This window comes from Mastomys coucha, unplaced genomic scaffold, assembly GCF_008632895.1.
Source record: "Mastomys coucha isolate ucsf_1 unplaced genomic scaffold, UCSF_Mcou_1 pScaffold19, whole genome shotgun sequence".
Taxonomy (NCBI): Eukaryota; Metazoa; Chordata; class Mammalia; order Rodentia; family Muridae; genus Mastomys; species Mastomys coucha.
The window spans coordinates 23,775,748-23,802,565 of record NW_022196901.1 but is presented as its reverse complement, the minus strand read 5'-3'; the positions used below and the strand labels follow the sequence as shown (position 1 = coordinate 23,802,565).

Sequence of the window (26,818 nt, the reverse complement as noted above, 5' to 3'; positions counted from 1 at the left end):
CCCCCCCCCCCCGTCTCCTCCATAAAGATGCCTCCCCTCCACCAGACCTTAAACTCCCTGGGTCTTCCAGTCTCTTGAGGGTTAGGTGCATCTTCTCTGACTGAACCCAGACCTGGCAGTCCTATGCTGTATATGTGTTGGGGGCCTCATATCAGCTGGTGTATGCTGCCTGGTTGGTGATTCAGTGTCTGAGAAATCTTGGGGGTCCAGGTTAATTGAGACTGCTAGCCCTCCTACACGGTCGCCCTCCTCAGCTTCTTCCAGCTTTTCCCTAATTCAGCCACAGGGGTCAGCAGCTTCTGTCCATTGGTTGGGTGTAGATATCTGCATCTGACTCTTTCAGGGTCTTTCGGAGGGCAGTAATGATAGGTCCCTGTTTGTGAGCAGTCCAAAGCCTCAGTAATCGTAGTGTCAGGCCCTGGGGGCTCCCCTTGAGCTGGATCCCACTTTGGGTCTGTCGCTGGACCTTTTCCTCAGGCTCTTCTCCATTGCCATCCCTGCAGTTCTTTCAGACAGGAACAATTTATAGGTCAAGAGTTTTGACTATGGGATAGCAACCCCATCCCTCACTGGATGCCCTTTCTCTGGAGGCGGGCTCTACAAGTTCCCTCTCCCCACTGTTGGGCATTTCATCTAGGGTCCTTTCCTTTGAGTCCTGAGGGTCTCTCATCTCCCAGGTCTCTGGTACATTCTGGAGGGTCCTCCCAACCTCCTACCTTCCAAGGTTGCCTTTTTCCATTTCTTCTGCTGGCCCACAGGGCTTCAGTCCTTTTCCCCCACCCAGTACCAGATCAGGTTCCCCTCTCCCCACCTTCCTGTCCCTTTTCCCTCCCAGATCCCTCCCTCCAAGTGCATTTGCCTTGTGGTTGCTTTCTTCTCCCTCCCAAGTGGGACTGAGACATCCTCACTTGACCTTTTTGAGTTCTGTGGACTGTATCTTGGGTATTCTGTACTTTTTTTTTTTTTTGGCTAATATTCACATCATGCATGTCCTTTTGGGTATGAGTTACCTCACTCAGGATGATATTTTCTAGTTCCATTCATTTGCTGGCAAAACTCAGGATGTCCTCATTCTTAATAGCTTAGTAGTAGTCGATTATGTAAATGAACCACATTTTCTGTCTCCATTCTTTTGTTGTGGAACATCTGGGTTGTTTTCAGCTTTTGGCTATCACAAATAACCACTATGAATATAGTGGGACACGTGCCCCTGTGGCATGGTGGGGCATCTTTTGGGTATATTCCCAAGAGTAGCATTGCTGGGTCTTCAGGTAGATCTATTTCAAGTTTTCTGAGGAACCTCCAGTTTAATTTCCAGAGTGATTGTACCAGTTTGCAATCCCACCAGCAATGGAGGAGTGTTCCTCTTTCTCCACATCCTCTCCAACAAGTGTTGTCACCTGAGGTTTGATCTTAGCCATACTGATTGGTGTGAGGTGGAATCTCAGGGTCATTTTGACTTGTATTTCCCTGATCACTAAGGACTTTGAACTTTTCTTTAGGTGCTTCTCAGCCATTTGAGATTCCTCTGTTGCAATTCTCAGTTTAGTTCTATACCCCATTTTTTTGATTGGGTTGTTCATTTTTTTTGGTGGTTAGCTTCTTGAGTCCTTTATATATTTTGGATATTAGCTCTCTATTGGATGTGAGGTTAGTGAAGTTTTTTCCCCAATCTGTAGGTTGCTGATTTGTCTTACTATGTCCTTTGCCTTACAGAAGCTTTTCAGTTTCATGAGGTCCCATTTATCAACTCTTGATCTTAGAGCATGAGCCATTGGAGTTCTGTTTAGGGAATCTCCTCCTGTGCCAATGAGTTCAAGGTTCTTTCCCACTTTCTCTTCTATTAGATTCAGTGTATTTGGTTTTATGTTGAGGTTCTTGATCCACTTGGATGTGAGCTTTGTACAAGGTGACAAATATGGGTCTGTCTTCATTCTTCTACAGATAGACAGCCAGTTAGACTGGCACCATTTATTGAAGATGCTTTCTTTTTTCCATTGTATATTTTTGGCTTCTTTGTTAAAGATCAAGTGTGGGTGAGTGTGTGGTTTTATTTCTGGCTCTTCAATTCTGTTCCATTGATCAACTTGTCTGTCTCTGTACCAATACCATGGAGTTTTTACTGCAGTTTTTAATCTATTCTGAATTGATTTTTGTGCAGAGGCAGGATCTAGTTTTGGTTCTTAGTGTAGACACACAGGCTTTCTGGCACCACTTGTTAATGAGGCCGTATTGCTCTAGTACTTTTCCTTCCTTTGTCAAGAGTCAGACGGCTGTAGCTTCCTTCTGTGTCTTCTACGTCAATAGCGCATGTGCTTATTTCTGTGCCAGTGCTATGCTGTTTTTGTTACTACAGCTCTGTGGTCTAGTTTGAGACTTAGTGTAATATTCTTGGAATACAAGTCTGCTGGTAATAAATCCCATGCTGTTTGGATGTCTAAGATAGCTTTATTTTGCCTTATTTTGGAAGATATTCTTAGACATGAGAGTTTAGATTATTTTCTCTCAAACTTACAAAATAGTCTTTCATTGTTTCCCCTTTGCATTGCAAACTTTGACAAAAAACTTTCTCTGGTCATCATTTCTGTTCTTTTCTTTCTTGTGGAAAGCTCAGCAGTTTGATTAATGCTTGCTTAGGCAGGATCCTGCTCAGATTTTTTACTCTGTGTTCATTATTAATATGTGTAATCAAATTTGGTCTATTTCTAGTTGATAATCCTTGCATCAATATTATTTCAAGGAATTTATCTTTTTTGTTTTTTTTCGAGACAGGGTTTCTCTGTGTAGCTCTGGCTGTCCTGGAACTCACTCTGTAGACCAGTCTGGCCTCAAACTCAGAGATCCACCTGCCTCTACCTCCGGGATTAAAAGCGTGCATCACCATCGCCTGGCAGAATTTATCTTTTTAATCTTGTAGGGACTGTTTGTGTGTGTGTGCCCCGTTGTATGTACATGTATGTGTCGGGTATGTGTGATATGTATACATTTGTGTGTGTTGTGTGTGCACTTGTGTAGATGTTTATGCACATGTGTGTGTGAGTATAGTCTCACCCAAGGTCAATTTCATGTGTTATCAGGCTATGTCTACCTTGATTATCCAGACAGGGTTTCTAATAGGCTGTGAACTCACCTAAGTGAATAGTCTGGCTGAGTGACCAGCAGCACCCAGGTATTGATGTTATGTTTTCATAGAGTTTGGGAGTTGAACTTAGGTCATTGTACTTACATAGGAAGAACTTCACTGGACGAGCATCTCTGCAGCTCTTTTTCAGGGACTCTGGAGAGTGACTGCATCATCAGCCACTTGGAGTCTGTTTAGTTCATTAACAATGGTACTTGACTTGTTCTGTTTTGTGTCCCAGGGTCTCAGCATTCAGCATGAGAACAGCTTAGGAAGCAGAGAGTTGCTTGGAGTGAGGCCTAGCAAAGAACTGAGCAGGAAACCCAGAAATGACTGTTTCCAGTGGCCATAGCTTTTCCTATAGTGCAGAAGCTAGAGAAAGAGACTGAACTTACTAAATATGTAGAGTTTTAAAAGCCTGAGGTTAACATATGAAGGAAAAGCACAGTGTAAATGGAAAAAGCACTCTTGATGGGATTAAGAGCTGGTTAGATACTGCAGAAATCGGAAAACTTAAAGATAGCCAAATCATTATTTGAGTTTAGAAATTAACTTTTAATATACTTTTATTAATAAATTTGGTAAGAATGTGTGTTGTTTTGGGACCTTTATCTTAAAATCATGGGTGTTTTGGGTCAGATATTTGTGTACTAGGCCAAGTTGTATAATTTACTGATAACATCACTCTCAGGCCTTTCGTGTCCCACCCTTTACAAAGGCTCCAAATAGCCTTGTGCAGGTCCGCCAACATGAATATGCTTGCTCAGGGAAGAAGTTGACTCAGGTGGGCTAAAGAACATGAGTTCTATTGACTTATCCTGTGGGTGGGGCAACATGCTCCTTCTTAGAGTTGGTTGTATTCTGTGCACCAGTTCTTTTAAAAATGTGAATAGAGAACAGGTTGTTTTTGAAGGAATTACTCATTCTCAGTTGAGTCCTTGTGGGAGAGGCAGTGATTGCTTATCATGAAGTGTTCTACTGAGGTTACATAACCTTGTGCCTCACTGCTGTCTAATGCAGCTACTTTGTGTATGTGTTGCTTTCCTTTTAACAGTGATGGGATGGGTGAAGATATTTGACCAAAGGGATCTAATAGTTTAATCTTGTATTTTAAAACTCACTCTCTTAATATCATCTTTGTCTAGAAGTTTAGAAGTATTATATATTTATATAATAAGCTTTACATCAGTACTTTTATTTTTCTTAAGTATCGATAATTTCATATTGAAAAAGACATTTTTATTTAAATGTTGCTGGGACAAAAGCCACCTAGCCAGAATTTCAGAGAAATGATTGTTAAGATTATGTAAAGAGTTATGTATGCTACCAGAATAAGGTCAAGATCAGTCAGATTTTTTCCTAAAGTGCAAGTGAAACAATAGTGTCTTCTGACCCAACCCCATGAACTAGCATTTTTGTCCCTCTTGGGTTTCTGTATATGTCTGCCTGGAACAAAGCTTTTAAGTAAGAGACTGCCCTTTGCCTAAGCATCCTATTGTGTCTAGTGGAGTCCACTTCTAGGGTCTATGACCACCCCTCTCACTGTTTAGGATTTCTATGTTCAGTGTGACTGATTTGGCCCCCCAACCCTGCTTTTTTGTGGACAGTGCAAGCTAGCTATGGACTTATGACAGGGGTCCCAAGTGGTGTCTGTATACCCACACAGATTCATTAACGAGAAGAGAATATGGACCTTGTATTTGTATCACTGTGAAGGTGATTTTTGTCCATATGGAATACCAGTGGTACATATAGTAATGGATAATCAAATGCACACATAAACACACGGTCCACGTGTTAAATCCTTATCAACCACTGCAGTAGACATCATCCAGAACACACATAGCTTCTCTTTTGGGAGTCTTATAGATGCAGAAGCTTGAGTGTACCTTTCCCATGGGATAACTATAGCTTTTGCTGGACTCATATGGACAACTTTGGATCTTGGGATCAATTCAGTTTCCAGTATGGGGTCTCAGTGAAGCCTTGAGATTTGTGTTGGTAGGACCATAACTGTTTATATAGCTACTAACATCAATTACATGTTCTGGTTTGAAAAGTAAAGTATCTGATTAGGCATCCATTCTATTCAACAAAGTCCTTTCTGTTAGGCTTAGCACTGAGAGACTCGGGGCAAAGTTGTCATCATTTTATAGTAATACAGAGCAGGCACTAAAGGCTCTTCTGGTATCTGGCTTAAAAATTTTTTTGTAAGGTATTATCTAATGTCTTCATTAATCTTCAGCTATTTTTAAAATACTTTGCTAATGTCCTTCAAACTTACAAGCATTGGAGCTAAATTTGAATTTCCCTGTTTGTACTACACTGTTTGCATAGGAAGATTTCTGCTGTTCGTAAGCTTCTCTGGGAGGCTCCCAGCAGTGTTTGATAGAATTTTGTTGGATCATGGCTGAAAGCCAAATTCAAAAGTCAGGTGATGTGGTATTGAAATTACCCCTAAAATCCTTAAATAGTCTATAGCATATGCAGTGCATAGCTGTGTCTGTACAGTACTACAGGAAGTATCCATTGCATCTTGTAACTCTGTGTTCTCTAGCCCTATGTAGCCCTACCACACCCTCCTCATTCCACTCAACCACACGACCTGTAGGCTTATTTATCTGTCTATGGTCAGAAAATCCTACCACTCATGTCCAGGGACCCATACTCAGGGAACAAACTTAAATATTCTTTCAGTTAAAAAGACTTTAAATGGGGCTGGCGAGATAGCTCAGCGGGGAAGAGCACCGACTGCTCTTTATGAGTTCAAATCCCAGCAAACACATGGTGGCTCACAACCACCCGTAATGATATCTGACACCCTCTTCTGGTGCGTCTGAAGACAGCTACAGTGTACTTATATATAATAAATAAATCTTAAAAAAAAAAAAAGACTTTAAATGTATATATGTGTGAATTTAAGTAAGTTAAATCCATGTATGATGCAATCCTCACACATTCCTAGCTTCCCACTCTTATTTTATAAATTTGTAGTATATTAGAAGTGGTCTTTTTTATTCAGTTGTGTAATGAGCATTAGGAATGTGTAAAGTGTTGTCACTGGAAATGAGTTGTAGAAGTGGAATAGACATATGTATGTAACTAGTGGGGAAGAACAGGCTCTAGTGAATGGTACCCAAGCTTGCTCTTTAATGTAGGCATGAATCCTAAACAGATGATGGGTACTCATGCCAGTCTCCTGTGTATCACACACAAGTGACTAGCATGTGAAGGTCAGGGATAGCTTGGGTTACCCTGCTAGCAAGCAGTTGTATGTTTCATGGCATAGTCTTACCACAGAACTCTACAAACCTCTGAGGCAGTGTGTGGAGTCTGGCCCACACATCCCACTTTATTCAGAACTCTATTTTTATTTTTTAACAGGAATTACTAGATTTGATCTACTTGGAGACTTTGGAAGATTTAATTGGCTGGGAAATTTCTATATTGTTTTATCCTACAATTTACTCTTTGCCATTGTGACAACATTGTGTTTGATCAGAAAATTCACATCAGCTGTACGAGAAGAACTTTTCAAGGCCCTAGGTAATCTTGAGATTTATGAACATTTTTTTCTACTAATCATGACTTTAATATTTGTGTCTCTATTTAGTTTCTAAGTATGCATGGCTGTCAGTCCCATTCTTGACTTGTGTGTTGGTGTGACTGGATCAGTTACTGCAGGACCTCATCAGTAAGGTGTGTAGTAGGAACTGTGCTTGTTCTTATGAGGCCTCAGAACAGGGCTGAGGGAATAAGAACTTGAGAATGGCAGTCAGCCCTTTGTTCTTTTTTTCTTTCTTTTCTTTCTGTAGACCAGGCTGGCCTCGAACTCAGACATCCGCCTGCCTCTGCCTCCCAAGTGCTGGGATTAAAGGCATGTGCCACCACCGCCCAGCCAGCCCTTTGTTCTTATCATTGTAGTGATGAGAATGACTTGATGTTGCAGGTTTGGTTTTTGTAATGATGCCTTTTACTATTTACTTGAAGTTTTAGGAGGACTTGGATTTTCTAAGTGAAAAAGCAACCTATAATTCTCTCCAGTAAGCCAAATAACTCTGGAAAACAATGTTAGCATTCTTGGTATAGACAGGATAGGGTGTTTGCTATCATGTCTTGGTCATTTGTATTGTGGTGTCAGAGCCTGCTCCAGTCTTTTGCTTCATTACTCCTGCACACATGCTGAACATAGTCCAGGGTTTGTACTTTAGGGAGAGCAGTACTCCAGAAGCTTCCCAGGCATGTAGCATTTACTCCATAGCAGTAAAGGTAGGTGGTCATTTTAGCATTAGCATTAGCTAGCATTAGCTCATTTGCCTGACACCACTTGAATGTTTATGCTCCATATAGATTGTAGTTTTAGCTATTTCAGTAGTCAACATATCAATAGATCTATTAAGGCTCCAATTTCAGAAAGCTTAAACTATAGGAGCAGCAATAAAGCTTCTCATAGCACCAACCTTATGACCTTAGTGTTTGAAAGGATGCCCTTTGAAGAAAAAAACACGAGGTTACTGCTCCACATGTGTTTTATTTGTAACATACACTCTGAGAAGATAGCTGATTGAAATATTGCCCTGGGATGAAAAGCTATGTCTCATTTCAACTGAAACACCAGATAATTTATGAATTTTAGTGTCATAGTATCAACCACATTAAAAATAGGCAGATGCCTTAGAATCAAGAAACCCTCTGCCTCCCAGGTGCTGGGATTAAAGGCGTGCACCACCAACCGCCTGGCACCTGGGAGGCAGAGGCAGGTGGATTTCTGAGTTCGAGGCCAGCCTGGTCTACAGAGTGAGTTCCAGGATAGCCAGGGCTATACAGAGAAACCCTGTCTCGAAAAACAAAAACAAAAACAAAAAAGAAACCCTCAATCACGTGTTTAGTTGAAACACTTTTAGCTAGGATCTCAGATCAATTCCAGCTTGGCTATAACTAAGATGGCTGCAGTGTATCAGTGTAAGATGGCATTTTTCTGTGTAGCTTCTGTAAAGTCAACCTGCCAGAGGCCAGGCCCTGTGCATCAGTTTGACCATAAGACATAGTGCAGTTTTCAAGAGTTATACAAAACTCAAGACATGTGTTTATTTCATATTTCAAATATTTTCTGTTATCTTTTTGTATATTACTTAGGGGCAATTCCCTGTATAGAAAAGATCCTTTTTAAATATATGTTCAAATGGCCCAAGGTGTTAAGTCTGACTTTAACCAATTCCATTTCTACCAGGTGTTTTCTGAGAACATCTGCTGGACAGTCGCAACAGTAGTGATGCTGACCAAGGTGGCCTGTTTCAGGAGAGGTCAACAGATGACATTGTAGCAGTTTTATCAGTTCTGTGTCATACCCAAATTTAAGTGAACCTAGGTGTAGTTCCTGGGTCAACAGTGTGTCTCAGTGGTAGAATGTTTGCCTACCAAGTATAAGGTCCTGGGTTTGATCTCTAGCATTGCAGCCTACACAGGAAAGCTACCCTACTGCTAAGCATGTGTTTTCTGGTTACCCAGTTCCTTAGCAATGCTCCTTTCTCACCTTTATCCTATTATTTTCTACAGGACTTCACAAACTTCACTTGTCAGATACCTCAAGGGATTCAGAAACTACAAAGCCTTCTGCAAACGGGCATCAGAAAGCACTATGAGACCTGACTGCCTCAGTAGCACTCTACAGCAAGTCCTGATAACTTCTGATTCATGACATTCCCATAGACACTGTTCATTCTTGTGGGTCTGGGCCCAACTGTCAGTGCCCTTTCTTATAAGCACTGACAGCTTGGCACTGCTCATCTGTGTCTCCTTTGAGTTTTCTGACTGACTGTACCGCTTTTGGTTAAACCCTGAGTCTTAGAGCCTGAGGAAAAGCTGTGTGTCTATAGCAGGAGCCATGTGGATGAGAGGTGAAGACTTGGACTTTCTTATGCTTTGCTTTACACCATGAGAAGTTTGGTTCTGCAGGCAAGAGCCTGCCTGAAAGTTATCTGGTACCCTAAAGCATTTTCAGAAGGTCCTGGGAACTGGCTATACAAGTAACAAACTACATTTTTTATTTCCTTAAAAAACAAAAAGCAGATTTTCCGATTCATGTTACAGAATCTTCATTAGACTTTGAGCTAGTGGAAAATATTAGATTCTTTTCATACCTGAGCCTTGGTGGGCAGCCCCAGGACTATGTTTTTTGTGGTAAGCTGAAGTATGAAGCACATATGATTGTAGATTTGGACAGTGTGTGTTCACCTCATAATACTTTTCACAGCACAGTGCTAGTGTTGTACACACATGTAACTTAGACTTTGCCTAAGTAGGTACACTCATTTTTAAAAACCTCTTTTCAAAAACTACTCTACTTTATGCTTGTTGTGTGCGTGAAAACCAAAGACAGAAACTGCTTCTTCTTCATGTCCCTCAGGCTTTGGTGACTCTCATATACACCACCTTAAGTCTCCACTTCAGGCAGGTTACCAGTGTGATACCCAGAACTTAAAGGTCAGGTTCTCCACGGAAGGGCAGGTGCAGTGTAATATGAACTCATAACTATTCAGTTGTTTAGTTTAACTGTTGGGATGGTTTCTCAACTCCTGAGTCTACTGATGAAAAAAAAAAACAAAAAAAACGAGCGCATGCTATTATTTCTAGGTAGCACACATTTCACAGAAATATAGTGATGCTCAAAAGCACTGTATGGATGACAAAACAGGGTTTGTGTTCAGAAAAAGTAAAGCACTTTTTTCTCAAATTGTTGAATTTAGTATCTTTTGGAGAACTATATGAAAGGCTGTATCAGAAAACCAAGATTTAGCTCTATGTTTATAAGTCGTTGAGTCCACATCTTTATTTACACCATGGCATTCCCTGATACCCCAGGTTAGTTTTAAGGAAACTTGGTGCTGTGGCTCTGAGTGAGTCAGTGCGTGCCTCCAGTGAGTCCTGGTAGATCCCGAGTGTGAGCTCCTGCACTAGCACAGTGTGACTTGGCTATTTCAGATTTACCTGATCATTAATGCCAGGCTCTGAAGCAGAGCAAGTCAAGGAGCGGTCAGAGTTTTCTACTGTAGTCACTTACGGTGCACACCATTTGCCAACAACCAAATAGAGCTCTGTAAGGTAAGGTATCTGAAAATTTTCATAAAATACTGAACTTTTCAATGTCTGTCTCTAATTTTCTTAATGTGTGTGTGTGTGTGTGTAAGAGAGAGAAAGAGAGAGAGAGAGAGAGGGAGAGAGAGAGAGAGAGAGAGTTTGAGTGTATGAGGGGGAGGGAGGGAAAGAGATAGACAGATGAGCAGATAGACAGACAGGGTAGGGCATTAATGAGTAAAGATCTGAGGACAGCTTTCCGGAGTCAGCTCTTTCCTTTCACCATGTGTGATTGGAACCTTTATCTGCTGAGTAAGTCCTAAACTTCTTATTCATTTGGAGGTTCTTAATTTGAAGATGGGATCCAGGCTTGGGTGCCCAAGCTTAAGTCAGATATATGATGAATTTTAAAACACTGACTGAAGATATTTGGTGATGAGATGGAAAGTGGGCTTTAAGAATTGTCTTACCTTGGATCTCAGGCCCTCTGTAGTTGATCCACTGCGTGGTCATCACCTTTTGAGGATCGCTGGTCACTCACCTGAGAGTTACCTGGGGGGAGGGACTGGGTCCAGGTGCCATCACTGCACTGGGCATGTGTTGGGGGCTGGCTGATAGAGAACTTCATGAGTGGACAGCAGCATGCTGAGGCTTCACATTCCACGATTGTGAAGACAGTTCTATTCAGGAGTCCTGCATTGCAGTGCTGTTTTACAGAGTTCAGAAAGCTCTGCCAAAAAGAACTCCCATTCACACTAGTCATGGCACTCTATTTTTGACTAGATGAGGCTGCACCAGTGACTGTGTTAAGTAGTCCTTTTGTTCTCTTTCCTTGAATGTCCTCTTTAAAAGGCCATGAAACTGGGCATACTGGTGTTTGCCTTATAGCACTCAAGTGGCAGAGGCAGGAGGATCCCTACGAATTTGAAGCCAGACTCCTTTACATAGTGAGTTCCAGGCAAGCCAGTGCTACATAGTGAAGCTTTCTCTCAAAAGCAAACAAACATACAAACAAACAAAAGCAAAATGAATGAATGAGGGTTGGAGGTGGAGTGGCTGGAGAGATGGCTCAGCAGTTAAAGAGCATTAGCTTTGCTTTCAGAGGACTCAGATTTGATTCCCAGCATCCACACGGTGGCTCACAGTCATCAGTGACTCTAGTCTCAGGGGATTAAATACCCTTTTCAGGCCTCCATGGGCACTGCAGGCACACCGTGAAGGAAAAACACTTCTATACATAAAAATAATTACTACAATTTAAGCAAAATGGGCACCAAGCACTTTAGAGATCTTGATGAGAGGATATAACAAATTTTATACATTGTAACATTTTTTTATATTTTCTAGCATATATTTTCTATCTATCTATCTATCTATCTATCTATCTATCTATCTATCTATCTATCTATCTATCTATCTATCTATCTATCTTATGTAAAATAAGGTCTGGCCTAAATATGAGACCCTGTGTGGTTGTCTACAAACACAGTTAGTTAGCTCCTTCAGTCACACCTCTTTGGGGCTGGCTGGTGAATCAGAATGGACCCTGTTGTGTCTGCTTCTTACCACCTAAGGGGCTGTGGGCTCCTATTCATGGTGGCAGTTGTTGCCACCTCTGCTTTGGCCAGGCACAGTAGGTGATCCTTATAGTCAGCAGCACAGATTCCCATTGATTCCAGTCTATGTATTTGCTTGTGGTTGGTACAGTATTTAATGCATATAGTCTTTAAATATGTGAACATATGTAGCACTGCTTTTAAACTTAAACTGCCATGATACTGTCCATATGTCTAGACACACTGGTAAATTTTTGTTACATATTGTTTTCAAATTTTCTGTTAGTCTTGTTTCTATGAGGTACTCTTATTGTGACTTAAAATTCTTAGAAATTAAAGTTCTGAAAAAATTCTAATACTTGGTTTATAAGTCCCTGCACATATATCTAGCCTTCAATTCTATCACAATGAACATCCAAGATATTGACAGGCTGATTCTGGTTCAGTGTTAGAGCACAGTAGTATTAGACAAAGAGAAAGATATTTTAACTTGATTTCTGTTGTGGATTTATGATATATTTCTTTGCAATGCAGAAGTAGTGTTAGTAGTTGATCACATGCATCTTATATTATTTAATGATTCAAGCTCATTAGACAGACTTGTTTCTGCTTTCTTCCATAGAAGAACTGAACTTCATGCATTGGTCTACAGTGCTGTTCACACTGGCTCATTTGCTGGAAGCGTGCACAGCCTGCAAACACCAGTGGCCTCACACTTCAGTTCACAATAAGAAATTAATGTTCCTGTAACTGAATTTACATGCACACCAAAATACATATAAGAACTTAAAACAGTGGCATTTTTTTCTTGTGATCCACATTGGTACTTTCTGATATTTATTTTTTAAAATACCAGGTACAAACTGAGCTATTTCCTGACCTATTAGTACAAAATGGGAGGTAAGTTTCCATTTGAAAAACATAATGAATCTGGTTTGAAAGAACTAATACACTTCTTGTTATTAGTGTTGACTTGAATATTAATTGGGTAAACCTGTTGCCTCAGAGGTTTCCTGAGTATTGTCTTTTCCTCCCAAGAACTGTTGTGAAAAGTCGTACTACAAACATGACACCTTGGCACCAAGGACATAAGCTCCTCCAGCATTATACCCAGAAACTTAAGGCCACAGGCCGTGTTTCTGAGACCCCCAGGTTTCCCCACTGCGTACTGTTTGAAGAGTCTGGCCTTTCCTTTCTCACATGCCTGCACTGGCTCAGGTTACAGGGTGGGCCACTTTGTCTTATAATCCTATTGTGAGCTCACATCAGAGACTGTGAAGTGGGGCTGGTGTGCAAGAGCATGGGGACAGGAAATAAGTGTTCCTTTCTGACACACAGGCCGCTCTGAACTGTCATAGGAAATGCATACCCCCATTTCATGTCTTTAGAACACAGCCAAAACAAGGTGTTTGAGATTGCCCCATTCTTGAGTGAAGAGGTAGATCAAGCCAGGCCAGCTGGATTCCAGTGACTCCCATTGGCTTGTTCAGGGTTCTCAGACAGCAGGCAAATCTTGGAGGCTTACTTCTGTGTGTTGATGGGACTTGAGAGTGTGAGCAGCCACCCTAGCTTGCCTGTCCATGGAACACGGGGAACCTCCTCCTTTATTCGGCATTTAATGCAGTCAATACTTAGTGCAGATCAATAAGCAGATGTCTAAGATGATGTGATTCTAAAAGACCACCAATTTTATGGATGTATCTTGCAAGGACTCAGAGCTTGAAAATAACAGTAACATCTAGCATAGAGTGTTAATCTTGCCACATACATACTGCCTGAAGCCCTTGCTTACTCTTAATCACTGAGCCATCTCTCCAGCCCCCTTGCTTACTCTCTTTCTCTATTCAAACCTATAATCTTATTTAGGATTCAGAAAATTTGAAGTAGGTCCAATTCTGGCTACACTGCAGAGTAGCTGTGACCTGAGAAGTTAGTATCAGCTTTGGCCCAGGAGTTCCCAGGGCCAGACACTGAGCCTCGTGTAGAGGCTAAAGGTATTAAAAAACCTATAACCAGTTTTCAAATTATTACCTATGTCCTGAGTGGTAAAGATAGCTAATAGTTAAAGGGTCATGTAACATTGCAGTTTTATAAAGATATGGCTGTCTCATGTACTTTGAAAGGAAAAAAGGAATCCTACAAAGCATAATAAGGCTGGACTCCACTCTAGCTTGTTATGGGTTTTTAAAGTTCTTACTGCTCTGAGAGCAGAAGCCTCAGAACACCTATTGTTGGCTCACATAAACCACTTCTGAACCAAAATGCCCTAAAAATGTGCTCCTTTGGCAGTCTCTTATTTAGTTCATGAGTTAGTAATGAGAGTTAGTAATGAGAGTAATGAGTTAGGGATGGGTCGGGTCCTATAGACCAGCAACCTTAAAAATTTCTAAGTGTGGAAGAACTCATGTCTGTCTACAATGTGGGGAGAAAGGAAGACTTTATAATTGCTACAATCTAGAGCATGCAAGTTTTCTAAGTATGATTAAAGTAAAAAATGGGAGTGGGCAGTGAGAAGAAGGTCTAATCTTGCAAGGATGCTGAGACATCTGCTAAGTTACGGGGAGATCAGTTCAGTACAATAAAGTGCTGAGAAGAAGCCACAGTGAGAGGGTATCACATACCCAGGCCTCTGAACCTTCTTACTGGCATGAGGTGTTTCAATCAGTGACAGCTGACTAAAGGCATGATGGGATGGTAAAAGTTTGTACTGTCCTTTCAGCTGAGTCTCCTGAATGGAAAAGTAGCCATCTGAGGTGCAGCCCGTCTCTACCACTAAGTATTCTCCAAATTAGCCTCTAAATGTTTTAATAGTAAATCTAATCATTAAAAAAATTGAGTACAACATGTACATACTAATTCACAAATTATATATCAATGCATATATTTTTAAGCCAACAAAAGAAAACCATTTTAAAAGGGTTAAAAATTTAAAAAAAAAATGAATTTTAAATACTTCTCACGTTGTGTAGGGAGCAGTTCTGAACCCTGGAATGTACCTTTTGCCTGCTACCTGCATTCACATCCAGGCTAGATACTGTCTCACATGGGTACTGCCTCTCAGCACAGCTTCAACATGCTCTTCCTCCAAAAAGAGCAGATTCCCTGGTGAAGGCTGAGGCAAAGGAGAGACTTCCCAGAGACTAAAACTCCAACCAACACATGGTGGGACTCATAGCTCCAGCTGCATATGTAGCACAGGACAGCCAAGTCGGTCATCAATGGGAGGATCCTTAGTCCTATGAAGGCTCAATGCCCCAGTGTAGGGGAATGCCAGGGCCAGGAAGTGAGAGTGGGTGGGTGGGTAGGCAGGGGGAGCAGGGATAGGATAGGGGGTTTACTGAGGGGAAACCAGGAAAGGGGATAACATTTGAAATATAAAGAAAATATCTAATAAAAAAAGGGAAAAATGAGTTAGCATATCTTATAACTTGTTTGATTACAAATATATTAATGAGTAGGATTATTCCAATATTCTTGCTTCTGTCATGAAAAGTATTGAAAACTTAACTTTTAATTAATTTGCTTAAATGTTTTTAGTAAATAGCTATAAAAATCTTTATGCATTCATGGAAATTATTGTGCTTAGTTAACTTTGAGCTATGTACTACTGGAATTTGGTTATTTAATATGTGAATGAATGTTTTATTGTTAAACAGTAATTTGTAAATGCATATTAGCTGTTGAATATATTTATAAAAAAAAGAAAAGAAAGAGCCAGGGAGCTTGAAAGGTCTGCAGAATAGATGCCCCAGCCTCCATTAGCATCCTGCTAATGCAGTTGAATGGGTTTTTATCTGTTCCAGTGGGGAGGGGCCACCTGAGCAGTGCTTCTCATTGGCTACTGAGTACATCACTCTGTTTCCAATGGAATAGAAGGGGCTAACAAAACGACTAAATCTGTACTTACACCTACACATGTTTTTCTTCTTCCTGTTCTTAGTTCCTAAGCAATATAGTAGAAGCAATTGTTCACAGAGTACTTCCACTAGACTAGGCATTACAATTCAGAGGTGATTTCAAAGTATGTGGAGAGATATAGTTGGTTATAAGAGACATGGACTTGAGCACTTGTGGGGCCTGGCATCAGTGTGTGGCACTGGCACTAAAGACTGCAGGTATTTTCAGTCATTTCATATGTGGACCACAGGAATATGCAACACCATCATTAACATTTGATTTACCTAGTTTTGATGCTGAATACCACTTATCTATAATATACATCTATTATATAAAAATAAAAGGAAGATTCTTATGCACTGAATAAGTGTGTCAGTTTCTTGCTGTTGGTCAGACACTAGCTACATTTTAAGTAACACTATTTCTCACTTATCTTAAGTGACTACATTCAACAAATGAATAGGCTGTTTTTAATGTAATAAAGGCCACAGTTAAATAGGTACTTATATTTCCTCTACATAATCACAAAGAACAGTCAGCAGTCTAGTACTCTACCCAAAACCCATGCAGCTCATCCAAAAGCCAGGGAGCCTTTAACCTTCTCTTGTTCTAGTCATAGATTTGACTTCCTGGACATGAATTCAGCATTTAACAATTTTCTTTTGGTAGCAGGAGCGACAGAGAGGACAGACATGGAAAGGGGCAGTGTCTCCTAAAGAGAACTCCTCCAAAGCCAGGAGGCAGGCATTGTGGAACAGATGTGCACAGGACAGGAGGACTGTGTCTCTGGGATGCTGGCTGCTGCTCCCTATGGCTGCTTGCCCGCCATTGTCATGAAAAGAGAGTGGAGTCAGGCAGATGGAACATTCATAAATCTCATGATGAGCAGCCTGCAGCACAAAAGCAGACACAACTTTGTTATAGGAGTGATCCCCCCAGTCACATTCCACAGTTAGTTACTCAGACCTATAGTGAGAACTATAGTCCAAGATAAGAGTCCATGGAAAACCTTAAATGTCAAGATGTGAGACATAGATTATAATAAGCAATTTTAAACAAAAATACTTTAAAACTGCTGAACACTAAAAACATAACATATATAGTGCTTTTTAATTAAAAATGGAAAATTGCGTTACAAAACAAAACAAAGAGTCAAAACTTGCTAAGCATTTGGCTGTTACTGTTGAAGTTTTAAAACATTCCCAGTTTTATGTTTTAAGCTGTTTTTTAGCCCCCAATTTACTATTTTTCCCTCTACCTTGGCTTCAAGTTGCTGCAGAGCCCTGCTTTCTTTCATAGGCTCCTACAGGTACAGGAGGAGGGCAGGAAGCATTAGGATTGGCCTTTTGGGTTTTCATTGTTCATAACACCCACCATCGAACTAGAGCTTTAATATTTCAGAATGAAGGACTAACCTCATGGCAACGGCCTGGATGTCCCCATCCAAGCAGAACTCACCAAGGCTCCCAGACATGTGGCTGCAATCCATTCTGCAGAGGGCAATAGGAAACTTCTCTGAAGCCTACCTGGGCTTGGATTTTCTCCCAGTCCTCCTCAGTGATCTCCTGGCTACACCTTTCATCTAGTTGCTGAAGAATGCTACGATTTACTGCCAAGCAGACGTCAATCTCTGAGAAGAGTTCATCTATGTTGGTGTTATATGAGCACAGGATTCGGTGGCTGATTTCTGTGAACTGAGAACAGAGCCATAGGCTTCTGAATGAGGGCAGTCATTCCTGAAGAAGGCACTTGATTTCCCTCCTCTCCAGAAGCTGTTATATGGTCATACTGTAATATAACAAGAGTGCCCTCTTCTCTGAAAACAGGGGTTCCTGAGAAGAATCTAGAACAGGACAGGCCAAGCTGTCTCACCATCCTCAGCTATCTCCTTTTGTCACCTTCCATCAGTAAGAGCCCTTCACTGCTGCTTAGCTCTTGACTCACGTCTTTATTTCTGGTTTTTGTTTTGTTTTGTTTGTTTGGTTGGGTTTTTTTTGTTTGGTTGGTTGGTTGGTTTTTGAGACAGGATTTCTCTGTATAGCCCTGGCTGTCCTGGAACTCACTCTGTAGACCAGGCTGGCCTTGAACTCAGAAATCCACCTGCCTCTGCCTCCTAAGTGCTCTGGGATTAAAGGTGTGTGCCACCACTGCCCAGCAGGTCTTAAGAAGTTGCCCATGTCACAGGAGACTTTATTAAATAAGTGTTTATACTTTAATCTTGGTAATCTGCCTCTTGTTGGTCTAATTCACAGGATTCCAGATCAAGAGTTTAGGGAAGTGTAAACAAGAAAAGATACTTTTTGCTTTGCTACAGTTAGCACAGAATGCGTCTGGGACTAAAGCTGATAGAAGGGAATTGGAATCATAGCAAACTGACACAGCACAGTGTATAAGTTCTTGACACTGCTACCAGGCATGTGGGGACTACTGCTTTGCTCACCAGCCATCTTCCCTGTGGAGCTGTGGCTCCAGATTGTAGATGATCTTATGCTAGCAGAAAAGAAAACCCAGGCAAAGGAGGGTCATCTGTGACTCGTTTCATCAAGCTCTAAGGTCACAATTTAAAACACTCCTTGCCTAATGACTTTAAAAGTTTTTCTCCAAGCACAGATAATCAAGATGAATAACTAAGATGCCCCACTACAGAACAAGTGCCCTTGGGACTTATGTTAAATTCTATACTGGTAGTGTCAGTATAGACACAGCATATGCATGCCATCTGAAATTTTAACCTTAAGTCTAATGTTCAACTATAAAAACATAAACTAGACTTAGGAAAGCAACTGGCCCTAGGACAAATGACTTGGGCATAGATGCTGGCTACTATGGCAGAGCATGGAGTCATATCCTAATGGCATTAATAGGAGCTGCTGGATCCACAGGACTCCAATACTTGAACACACATTGTTGTGAACTAGTTACACACACTTAGGAAGGTAGGGCATGCTCATGTGATACAGCAGTCATACAGATTCCTGGGCAAGTTTCCCACTAGTTTTACCTACTGCCATTAACTATGCATCAGCCTGCCTGCTTCTTGATTCATCTGGATATATCTGTGGTGATTCTTTGATCTCTCTGAGTTGTACCATCTCCACTTGCAAAGGCTTGACACTGTCTGCCCTTCCCTCAAGAGACTGTCACCATATCTTAAAAGAGCTAAGTCTTATAAGTACTATATTGTTTAGTAGAAATAGAACATGCCTTAAACTTTAGTGGCGTTTGCACTTAGATAGTAAGGAGGCATGGTGGTGCACACCTATAATCCCAGCATTCAGGGGACTTGAGGCAAGGGATCAAAGTTTGAGGCTAGCCTGAGCTACATAAAGTGATTTTTTTTTTTTGGTTACTATTTTGTTTACAAAGTTAAATAAGTTTTAAGTGTTCTACTCAATTCATTTTCTGTAAGCTTTCCTGACTTATTTTTAATTAGAACATTTATTAAAAATGTGCATTATAGGTCTGGTGCTTAAATGTCATAGTAATTGTGGTCTTGGTTATTTACAACATAATTGTAGAGAATTCTTCACAGTTACCTCTGGACACAAATTCAAATATAAACTGATGACTTAACAGAATGGTACCACTTCACACAGCATCTTTTATAATCAATATGTTTAGAAAATGAAATTTCACAGCATTTACTATTATACCAGTATTCATGGAAGGTGGGCATGACAGGCACACAAAAACATTCTCTAATACATGAGTTTTGTATTTCACAGACACTTTGCCAGATCAGCTCACCTAGCCTTGTTTGTTCTTAATAAGTATAATTATGTCTCTTCAACCAGTGTTGCCCTCCTGAACCCATCTTTTCCAGATAAAGAGCAAAACCTGTGACCAGGTTCTTCTGACCAGGTACTCACACATAACATCCACTCTTCATTTGCTGCCCAGCTTAAGATAAACAGAGGGGAGATTAAACCAGGATGTTCCATAGGGAGGAGGTCACATTTTCACGTTGGGTGTCCAGCTTAGGTGTGAGGCCCTAGACCCTGGACACCATGGCTCTATATTACTAGCTTCCAGTACTGTGTTCTGCTTTAGCCCCAGTTTGAGTTTTTAGGAACAAGTACACAAGCAGAAATGCTCAGGTGGGTGGTAATAGTGCAGTCACAGGGTTTGCTGGATCCAGAAGCCAGTCTCTTTACATGGGCTGGGAAAGAGAATCATTCCCTGCATTTCAATTAGGCTATAAAGGTTTGGTTTCTCTGAGCAAGAGGAAAAAGATTTGCTGTTAAGGGAGTCATATGAGAAAATACTGGGAAAAAATTGCAAAGCAGCACATGACATACTTTTACAAGCCTTTTTGTTATACTACAATTTCTTTGAGGACCTTCTGAAAGATCCAGGACTTAGTTACACTATGTCACTATGTAACAAAATGCAGTTGGAGCTATATGTGCAATGCTAAGATTTTTAGTAATCATATTGAAAAGGCTTCTAAATTTAACTTTTCCCTCCCAATATGTCGAAAATACCATTTCACCATTTTCATTTGAATGATACCCCATATCAAGTCAGATCTGTCTTGTTACCAGGACTCAAAGCTAAGTGGCTTGTGGTCATCAGTATAGGACTCTGATGCCTAGAAAAGACAAGCAGTTTAGAAGATGAGGCCATTAAAGAGTAGTAGTCGATAGTATCATTTGAGGCAGGAGGAGGAGCTCATTCAAGGCCATCCACAGTTCTTTTTGGAAATCTAGGGTCTTAGTGGCAGTGCACTGAACTAGCATAGGTGAGGCACTGGGCTCTGTCTTCAGAGCTGACAAATTTATTAGACTATAGGAGAATCATGTTAGAGGGGCACAGCCCTGACAGATGACATCTGCTGGCAGCTGGTATCTCACCTAGAAACTCCATTTCTCATTCACCTTTTAGCCCGGAACCCACAGGTTCATTGGTTGCTTGCAGGTCAGAACACCTTCTGCGCCTGTGAATGAGACCCAGAATGTGCTGCACACAGGTATTCACAAGTTGTCCTTATAACTGACCAGGCCCATTTGTATAATTACCAACACCTGTCCAGCTGTGTCTAGCCTGTATTCTCTTTTTGTCCTGCCACCTTAAAAATTACTACTGCATTTAGTTTGGATGTATACATCATGGCATGAGTATGGAGATAAGAAGACAGTTACTGGGAGTCAGTTCTCTTCTACTATGCAGGTCCTGGGGGTAGAACTCTAGTCATTAGGTTCCACAGCAGAATGCCTTTGCCTGCGGAGCCATCTCACTGTCCTCTCATTAAAAACAAACCAAATCAGAGTTCTCCAGTAAAAAGTTCCTATTTTTAGCTTTACTTTCTGTCACCTTAAAGGTAAAAACTCTAATTTTTTTTGAAATTTAAAGAAAAAAATTATTGAAGATCTGAAAAACAACTACAAGATTGACTTTTCCCTAAAACTAGCTACACAATGTATTGTATCTATCATGTTAAAATGTGTATCAGACACAAATACAAAAACCATGAAAACAGGACACCATTCTTTAACAATTGAGCAGAGATAAAATGCCGAAGGAACAACATGGATGACTTGCAAAGGATAGGCTCTTGAAGCACCATTAAAACACACACACACACGGATGAGCCTTCAGTTATATACACTGAAGTGAACCTTTAGCACTAGGAATCAGAGCATTAACATATTATAAAAGTGCGTAGTGTCAAAGGAACAGAACCACCAGCATTCAAAAGCAGCTTTGTCAACTGGGCAAACACTCTACGGCATGTCTCTCTGTTGTCCATCACTGATAACACTGGTAGAAACTTTGAAATGAGCAGTTACTCCTTTTATTTTCTCTTTAAAATCAAGCAGAAAACAAATATCAACTCTGTTATACACTAACGGTCTTCAGAGTACATCATTTGTACAAGAGAAAGACTAAGAACCAAACTTTACACAGATCAAGCACAAGTGACAGAGAGCACATGGCTTTCCAACACATGGCTTTCCAATGGTACTCTGGAGGAGCCACTTCAAATTCACCTTTTTTCCAGGTACTTGTGGAAATCATGTAGATGGTTCAGTAACAAAGCAAGGCTTTTCTCATCTAGAGGTGTATATGCCAACACTGCTCCAATTTGCACAAAAAATCTCAGTAAATGTGGTGCTCCATACACCTGGGACATGGGTGCATCAGGGTGATCAGCGAGAATTTGTAGAGTAGCTGAGTGCCCAACATTACATTGAAGTACTCCTTTATCCCTGCCACAACCTCATTAACAGCATACTGCTTATTATCTGTATTTACTAGAGACTTCTTACAATTTGCATAATCCTCCAAAATGGAATCCACATTCTTGGCAGGAAGATAAAAATGCTGCTTTTGTCTGGTGATCAAGTTCCAGTCATTTACAAGCCATGGTTTCAGCTCTTCAGGAATCTTCACTTTAACTTCAACTCTTTTCATGAATGTTTCTCATTTTCAATGGTAGGATCTACCCAGGCTCTCTTCTCCCTAGGAGGCTGAGCCACCATCTCCGTTTACAGGTGTTTTCTGCTTTTTGTTGTTGTTGTTTGTTTTGTTTTCACTTCAACATTTTTCTTCTTTCCTGGAGCAGCCCCTCTCATCCTTACCCTCTGCATATTGTTCCTGACTGGCCTTTTGAAGTTCTTGATGTTTCTGCAAATTGGCGTCCATGTATTTGAGTACTTTCTGGTACCCATTCATCCCAATTTTTATTCCAACCACTGTAATGGATAAAGTACTTCACTTGTTTGTCCTTTATACACTTAGCTTCATAAAGAAGAGGCCCATGAAAGCACAGTATTCACTTGCCCTCCTGGAATTTAGGCTTTTGGTCCTGCATGGGCGCCATTTATAAGGGATTCACAGTCTCCTCCTCCTCCCACTACCTGCAACTACTGGCCCCTACTTTCTACCCCACCCAGGTTAACTCCTCTATTCTTTTAGCTCTCACCTTATAGGTGCATGCTTAAGTCCAAAGTCAGCCAGCATCTTTATCCTCTGAGCCAACATGAGGACCTTTGCATGCTTGCACTCAACTAGCCTGCCTCTTCTGGCCCAGGTTTGCAAACACTAGAGCGCTCTGTCTTAACTTGTTAGGGGCACACTGTTATTCTTGTTTGGCAGATTCAATGCCCATGAGACAACCCTCTCACACTTTATTTACCACTTACACCACAGACTTCCCATTTGGGCCAATTTCTTTCTGTAGGGAATAAAATCTTCAGTGCTCCTCTCAAGAAGGCTTTTAGAGTCATAATAACACTGTCCATCTGAACTCATGTCTTTCTTGGCCTCTATTCTTACATATGCTTTTCATTTTGTTCACACAGAATTCTAGGCTATTTCCCCCTGCTGATGCCCAGTCTTCTGCTGAACCTCTGAGACATCTATCTGTGTGGTGCAGGTACTCTTCCTTTCAGTACCTTGTCAAAATTCTCCGCACGAAGTCATCCACAGCATTTACTAAGTGGGCCTTTGACAAGATGACTCAAGTTGGTCTGGTTTAGCTTCAGATCTGGAAAATCCTTTTCCTTTGCTGCTTCAAGCTGTTTCTTTTGTCCTTTGTATTCATTCACGTTTCCTTCTCAGTTCTAATAAGATGATAGAGCCTGCCAACACCATCTCCACTTGTGATTTCTGTGATACACTCCCACTGAGAGGAGAAGGTAAAGGTGGCCAGGGCAGCTGGGCCCTTTCCCTGGGAGAAGGTGGTCATCAGTTATTCTAGTGCTATGTAGAAATTCCATCCCAGAGAGAAGCTAATCAAGACTCGGGAAGTAAACAGCTCAGTCTCTGGAAGTCCCTAAAACTGAGCACTTACCAAGGCCCCTTCCCCGAAGATGATATAAACATCAAGGACTGCTGAGACCTGTGATTCACCGAATTACCTGCATGCTAAGTAGAGAGCTTCTCCATGCTGTGGTGAGCTTTCTGTGATGTATATGCCTTTGAGTATTCCATCCTCTTTTAAGTAAGCTTGATAAACTCATTGTTCACCAAGTTAGTACTGTGACTTTGTTGTTGGTTTCCTTTCTGGGGTTCACATGTTCCCAGGAGCAGTGTCACACAAGACTCAACATAATGTGGCAATGTGGAGCAAGACTTGAGGTGCAAAAGATAGAATACTGGAATTGCAGTATGGCCATAGCCCAGGCAGGCAGCTCCTTTATCTCTGTAGCTGTTCTGCTGAGAAGTGCTGGGCATGTGTGTAGGGCAAGAAACTATTAACTCTGTGCATCCACATGTGAATTTAGTCATCAAATCACTACTTAAACTGACACCATACAGTTAAAGGTAAGTGATAAGCTCATGCTAATAACTTAAAAGTTACTCTAAACATTAATTCATAACAACTTAAAAGGCAGGAGAAAAGAGAGAAACTATTTAAAATTTTTTCTGTGTTTTTATTTTTTATTTTTTTTGTTTTTTTGTTTTGTTTTTTTTTTTGTTTTTGTTTTTGTTTTTTTGTTTTGTTTTGTTTTTTTGAGACAGAGTTTCTCTGTGTAGCCTTGGCTGTCCTGGAACTCACTCTGTAGAACCAGGCTGGCCTCAAAATCAGAGATCCGCCTGCCTCTGCCTCCCAAGTGCTGGGATTAAAGGCGTGTGCCACCACCTCTGTGTTTTCATTTCATGGCTTGGTCCTGTCATCTGGAATATAGTATACAGTATTCATATCCCTCACATAATTGTCATTAGCTGCAGCTGTTCCCATCTCAGAGTTCCAAGACCTTTTAATGATCAGCACACTACCTCTGGGAGGCTCTCTTGACATGTCCATGCTTGGGAATATGGGGCCTCCCACACCCACACCTGGTTACTCCCTTCTGGGAGCATGAGACATAAGAGGGTATCCCAGACATGGTGTTTGTTCTCTTCCCTCTCTGCTAGCTGCCTGCAGAGTCCTACTCTTCTCTGTCCTTTCCTTGCTGTACCTTGCAGCTTACTGTAGTACTGTTTACTCCTTACTTCAGGCCAGGAAGCACTTCACTTTGAGATCTCACAGGCACCCCAAGCAGCAATCCAAAGGGATCCTCCTCAAATCCAAAACAGAGCTAAGTTTGGGTATGTGAGCCCAGATCATAAGACCACAACTGTAGGCCTCTTTCCTCAAGATCCTACATTGATTAATGAGCAAATCCTGTGGTCCATCCCTGAGCACTTCCCTGGGAGGCATTGCCTATGTATTATGGCTGTTACCCTCCAGTGGTCTCTTAGGCCAGCTCCAAGCCTAATCCACTATAAGGCTGCCTACCAACCGGTGAAACACTGGATCCTGCCATCCTGTAGATGGCCCAAGGCAGCTTGCATGCCAGACCTCTCAAGAACTCCTCCTAGGGATGGCAGGGGTCCACTGGCTTTGTTTCTGCTCACATTCATCTTCCCGTATCCCTTGTTCCGAGGATGAACTCTGAGCCCTGGATCCCTGGATCCCTTCTCTGCTCCCTCTCTTCCTCCTTGTCTGCTCTCATGGCATTTACTGTTTCTTGAAATTTAATATTTTTTTCTTTTGTTTTATGTCAGTCTGTAGCTCTGGCTGGCATGGAACTCATGGAGGGATTATTGCCAAACAGAGTAATGTCACCTTTATACTTCCAGCTCACACTTGTTTTTAACTTTTTAATTTTATAAACTTTATTATTTTAAAATTTATACGTTAGTAGTTTGAAAGAAATTGTTTTTAAACAAAAAATAACTTCTTTTATATGAGATGATGGCTAAAGGCATTTTATTCAACTCAAACTAAATTTCACCTTATCACTTACAAGCCTTACCTGATGAAGTAGAAAAGGGTTTACACTGTTTGTGTGTGGCTGGTTATTAAAACAGCCCAGGGACTGAGCTAGTATTTAACAGGCAGTGTACAACCACGAGGATCAAAGCTCACAAACACTGTTCTTTTAATGAAGAGCTGCTACAGTAGTAGGAACACCCTGACAATGCTGGTGTCCTGGGACCTACAGGCTCCTCCGGGATGAGGAGAGGACAAACTGAGCTGTGTTTTAGAACTTAGGTGCCAGAGCTGGGCTGTACTGGCTTTTCCCAGGTCTATGTCATTTGTTAACACTGACTTCAGCAAAAGCTGTCTTGAAGGAATCCTGTGGTCTGGCCTGTGTGTTTGTTTAGTTCTGTGAATAGCTGCTATTTTTTTCTCTGCACTTTATGTGTTGTTGTGATATCGCTGTGATATGGGCTAAAAGTGACCTCTTTTCTGTTCTACCATTGGACTTCTGGGATTCTTGAGAGCCAGTGTTATCTATTTTGTGTACATTTCTTATTTCCTCAGATGAGGGAAGCACCTGATCTATCTCTGTAAAGTTCTTAGTACTAAAAAAAGTTGACTTCAGGTTTGCAAAATGTTAGAAATGAGATGCTTGGGGAAGTGGGAGTAGGTGGGCAGGTGAGTGAGTACCCTCAAAGTAGCAGGGGGAGGGAGGATGGGGTAGAAGGTTTCTGGAGGGGAAACGGGGAAAGGGGATAACATTTGAAATGTAGATAAATAAAATATCCAATAAAAAATTTGGAAAAAAAGAGAAAGAAATAAGATGCCCTAAATGTACATATTTGGAAGCAGCACAATACAAATTCCTACTTGGAGGAGAGAAAAGGTGAAAGAGAACAATGCTTTTCTAGATTTTGAAGTGACTTCTGGTGGCAAAATTCAGTAAAACACCAGTGTTGAGCTGAAAAGCACAATACTGATGTAAGATTGTCAACACACTGAAGCCTTTCAGGGTGTGTTTCGGAAGGAGCAGAAAGGACTGCTCTTGCTCTTTAGAGTCTGAGTTGTTAGTAGCAGAGTGATACTTGAAAAAGTCAAGTCAGAGTGACTCAGGTTCCTTCCAGTCTGTCTGAGCTGGAGTCCAGAGCAGACTTTGGGCGCAAACTCCACAGCCAGTCCCACAACACCCAGAGGAAGCTCCACTCCCAGGCTCTTTGACACACCCAGAGTCAGAGGTGAGCAGGAACCAACATCTGTCCCGACACTGGGAGTAACAGGGACCAGCGAGACCAGGCACACAAGAACTCCACCAGACCAGTAACTTGGGTTCCTTCCGGTCTGTCTGGGTTAGTGTTCTGAGCAGACCTTGGGCGCAAGCTCTGCAGCCAGTCCCACAACACACAGGTGATCTAAAAAGCCCAGGATCACAGGATCCCAGAATCACAGGATCCCAGAGACAGCTTGACTCTGAGGAGT

General features: G+C 41.3%; 2 protein-coding genes and 1 pseudogene across 12 annotated transcripts in view; 1 reads left to right on the top strand and 2 right to left on the bottom strand.

Annotated features, from left to right (window-relative positions):
• Window positions 1–12,107, top strand: part of Lmbr1 (limb development membrane protein 1) — a 155,032-nt gene extending 142,925 nt beyond the window's left edge. For 5 of the 7 annotated variants that reach the window (XM_031380269.1, XM_031380266.1, XM_031380267.1 and 2 more), the window contains 2 exons: window positions 6,506–6,667; window positions 8,678–12,107. In XM_031380269.1, coding sequence (XP_031236129.1) covers window positions 6,506–6,667; window positions 8,678–8,763 — 248 coding nt within the window. In that variant the 3' untranslated portion in view covers window positions 8,764–12,107. Of the gene's footprint in view, window positions 1–6,505; window positions 6,668–8,677 lie in introns of those variants that run through there. The other 2 variants (XM_031380268.1, XR_004121481.1) reach the window with 2 other exon arrangements.
• A 3,991-nt stretch (window positions 12,108–16,098) lies between these two features.
• The window catches only part of Rnf32 (ring finger protein 32), a 31,272-nt gene continuing 20,552 nt past the window's right edge, over window positions 16,099–26,818 (bottom strand). For all 5 annotated transcript variants that reach the window (XM_031380259.1, XM_031380261.1, XM_031380260.1 and 2 more), the window contains 2 exons: window positions 17,175–17,342; window positions 16,099–16,538 (listed from right to left, as the gene is read on the bottom strand). In XM_031380259.1, coding sequence (XP_031236119.1) covers window positions 16,290–16,538; window positions 17,175–17,342 — 417 coding nt within the window. In that variant the 3' untranslated portion in view covers window positions 16,099–16,289. The remainder of the gene's footprint in view (window positions 16,539–17,174; window positions 17,343–26,818) is intronic.
• On the bottom strand, window positions 19,000–24,068 carry LOC116097595 (annotated as a pseudogene).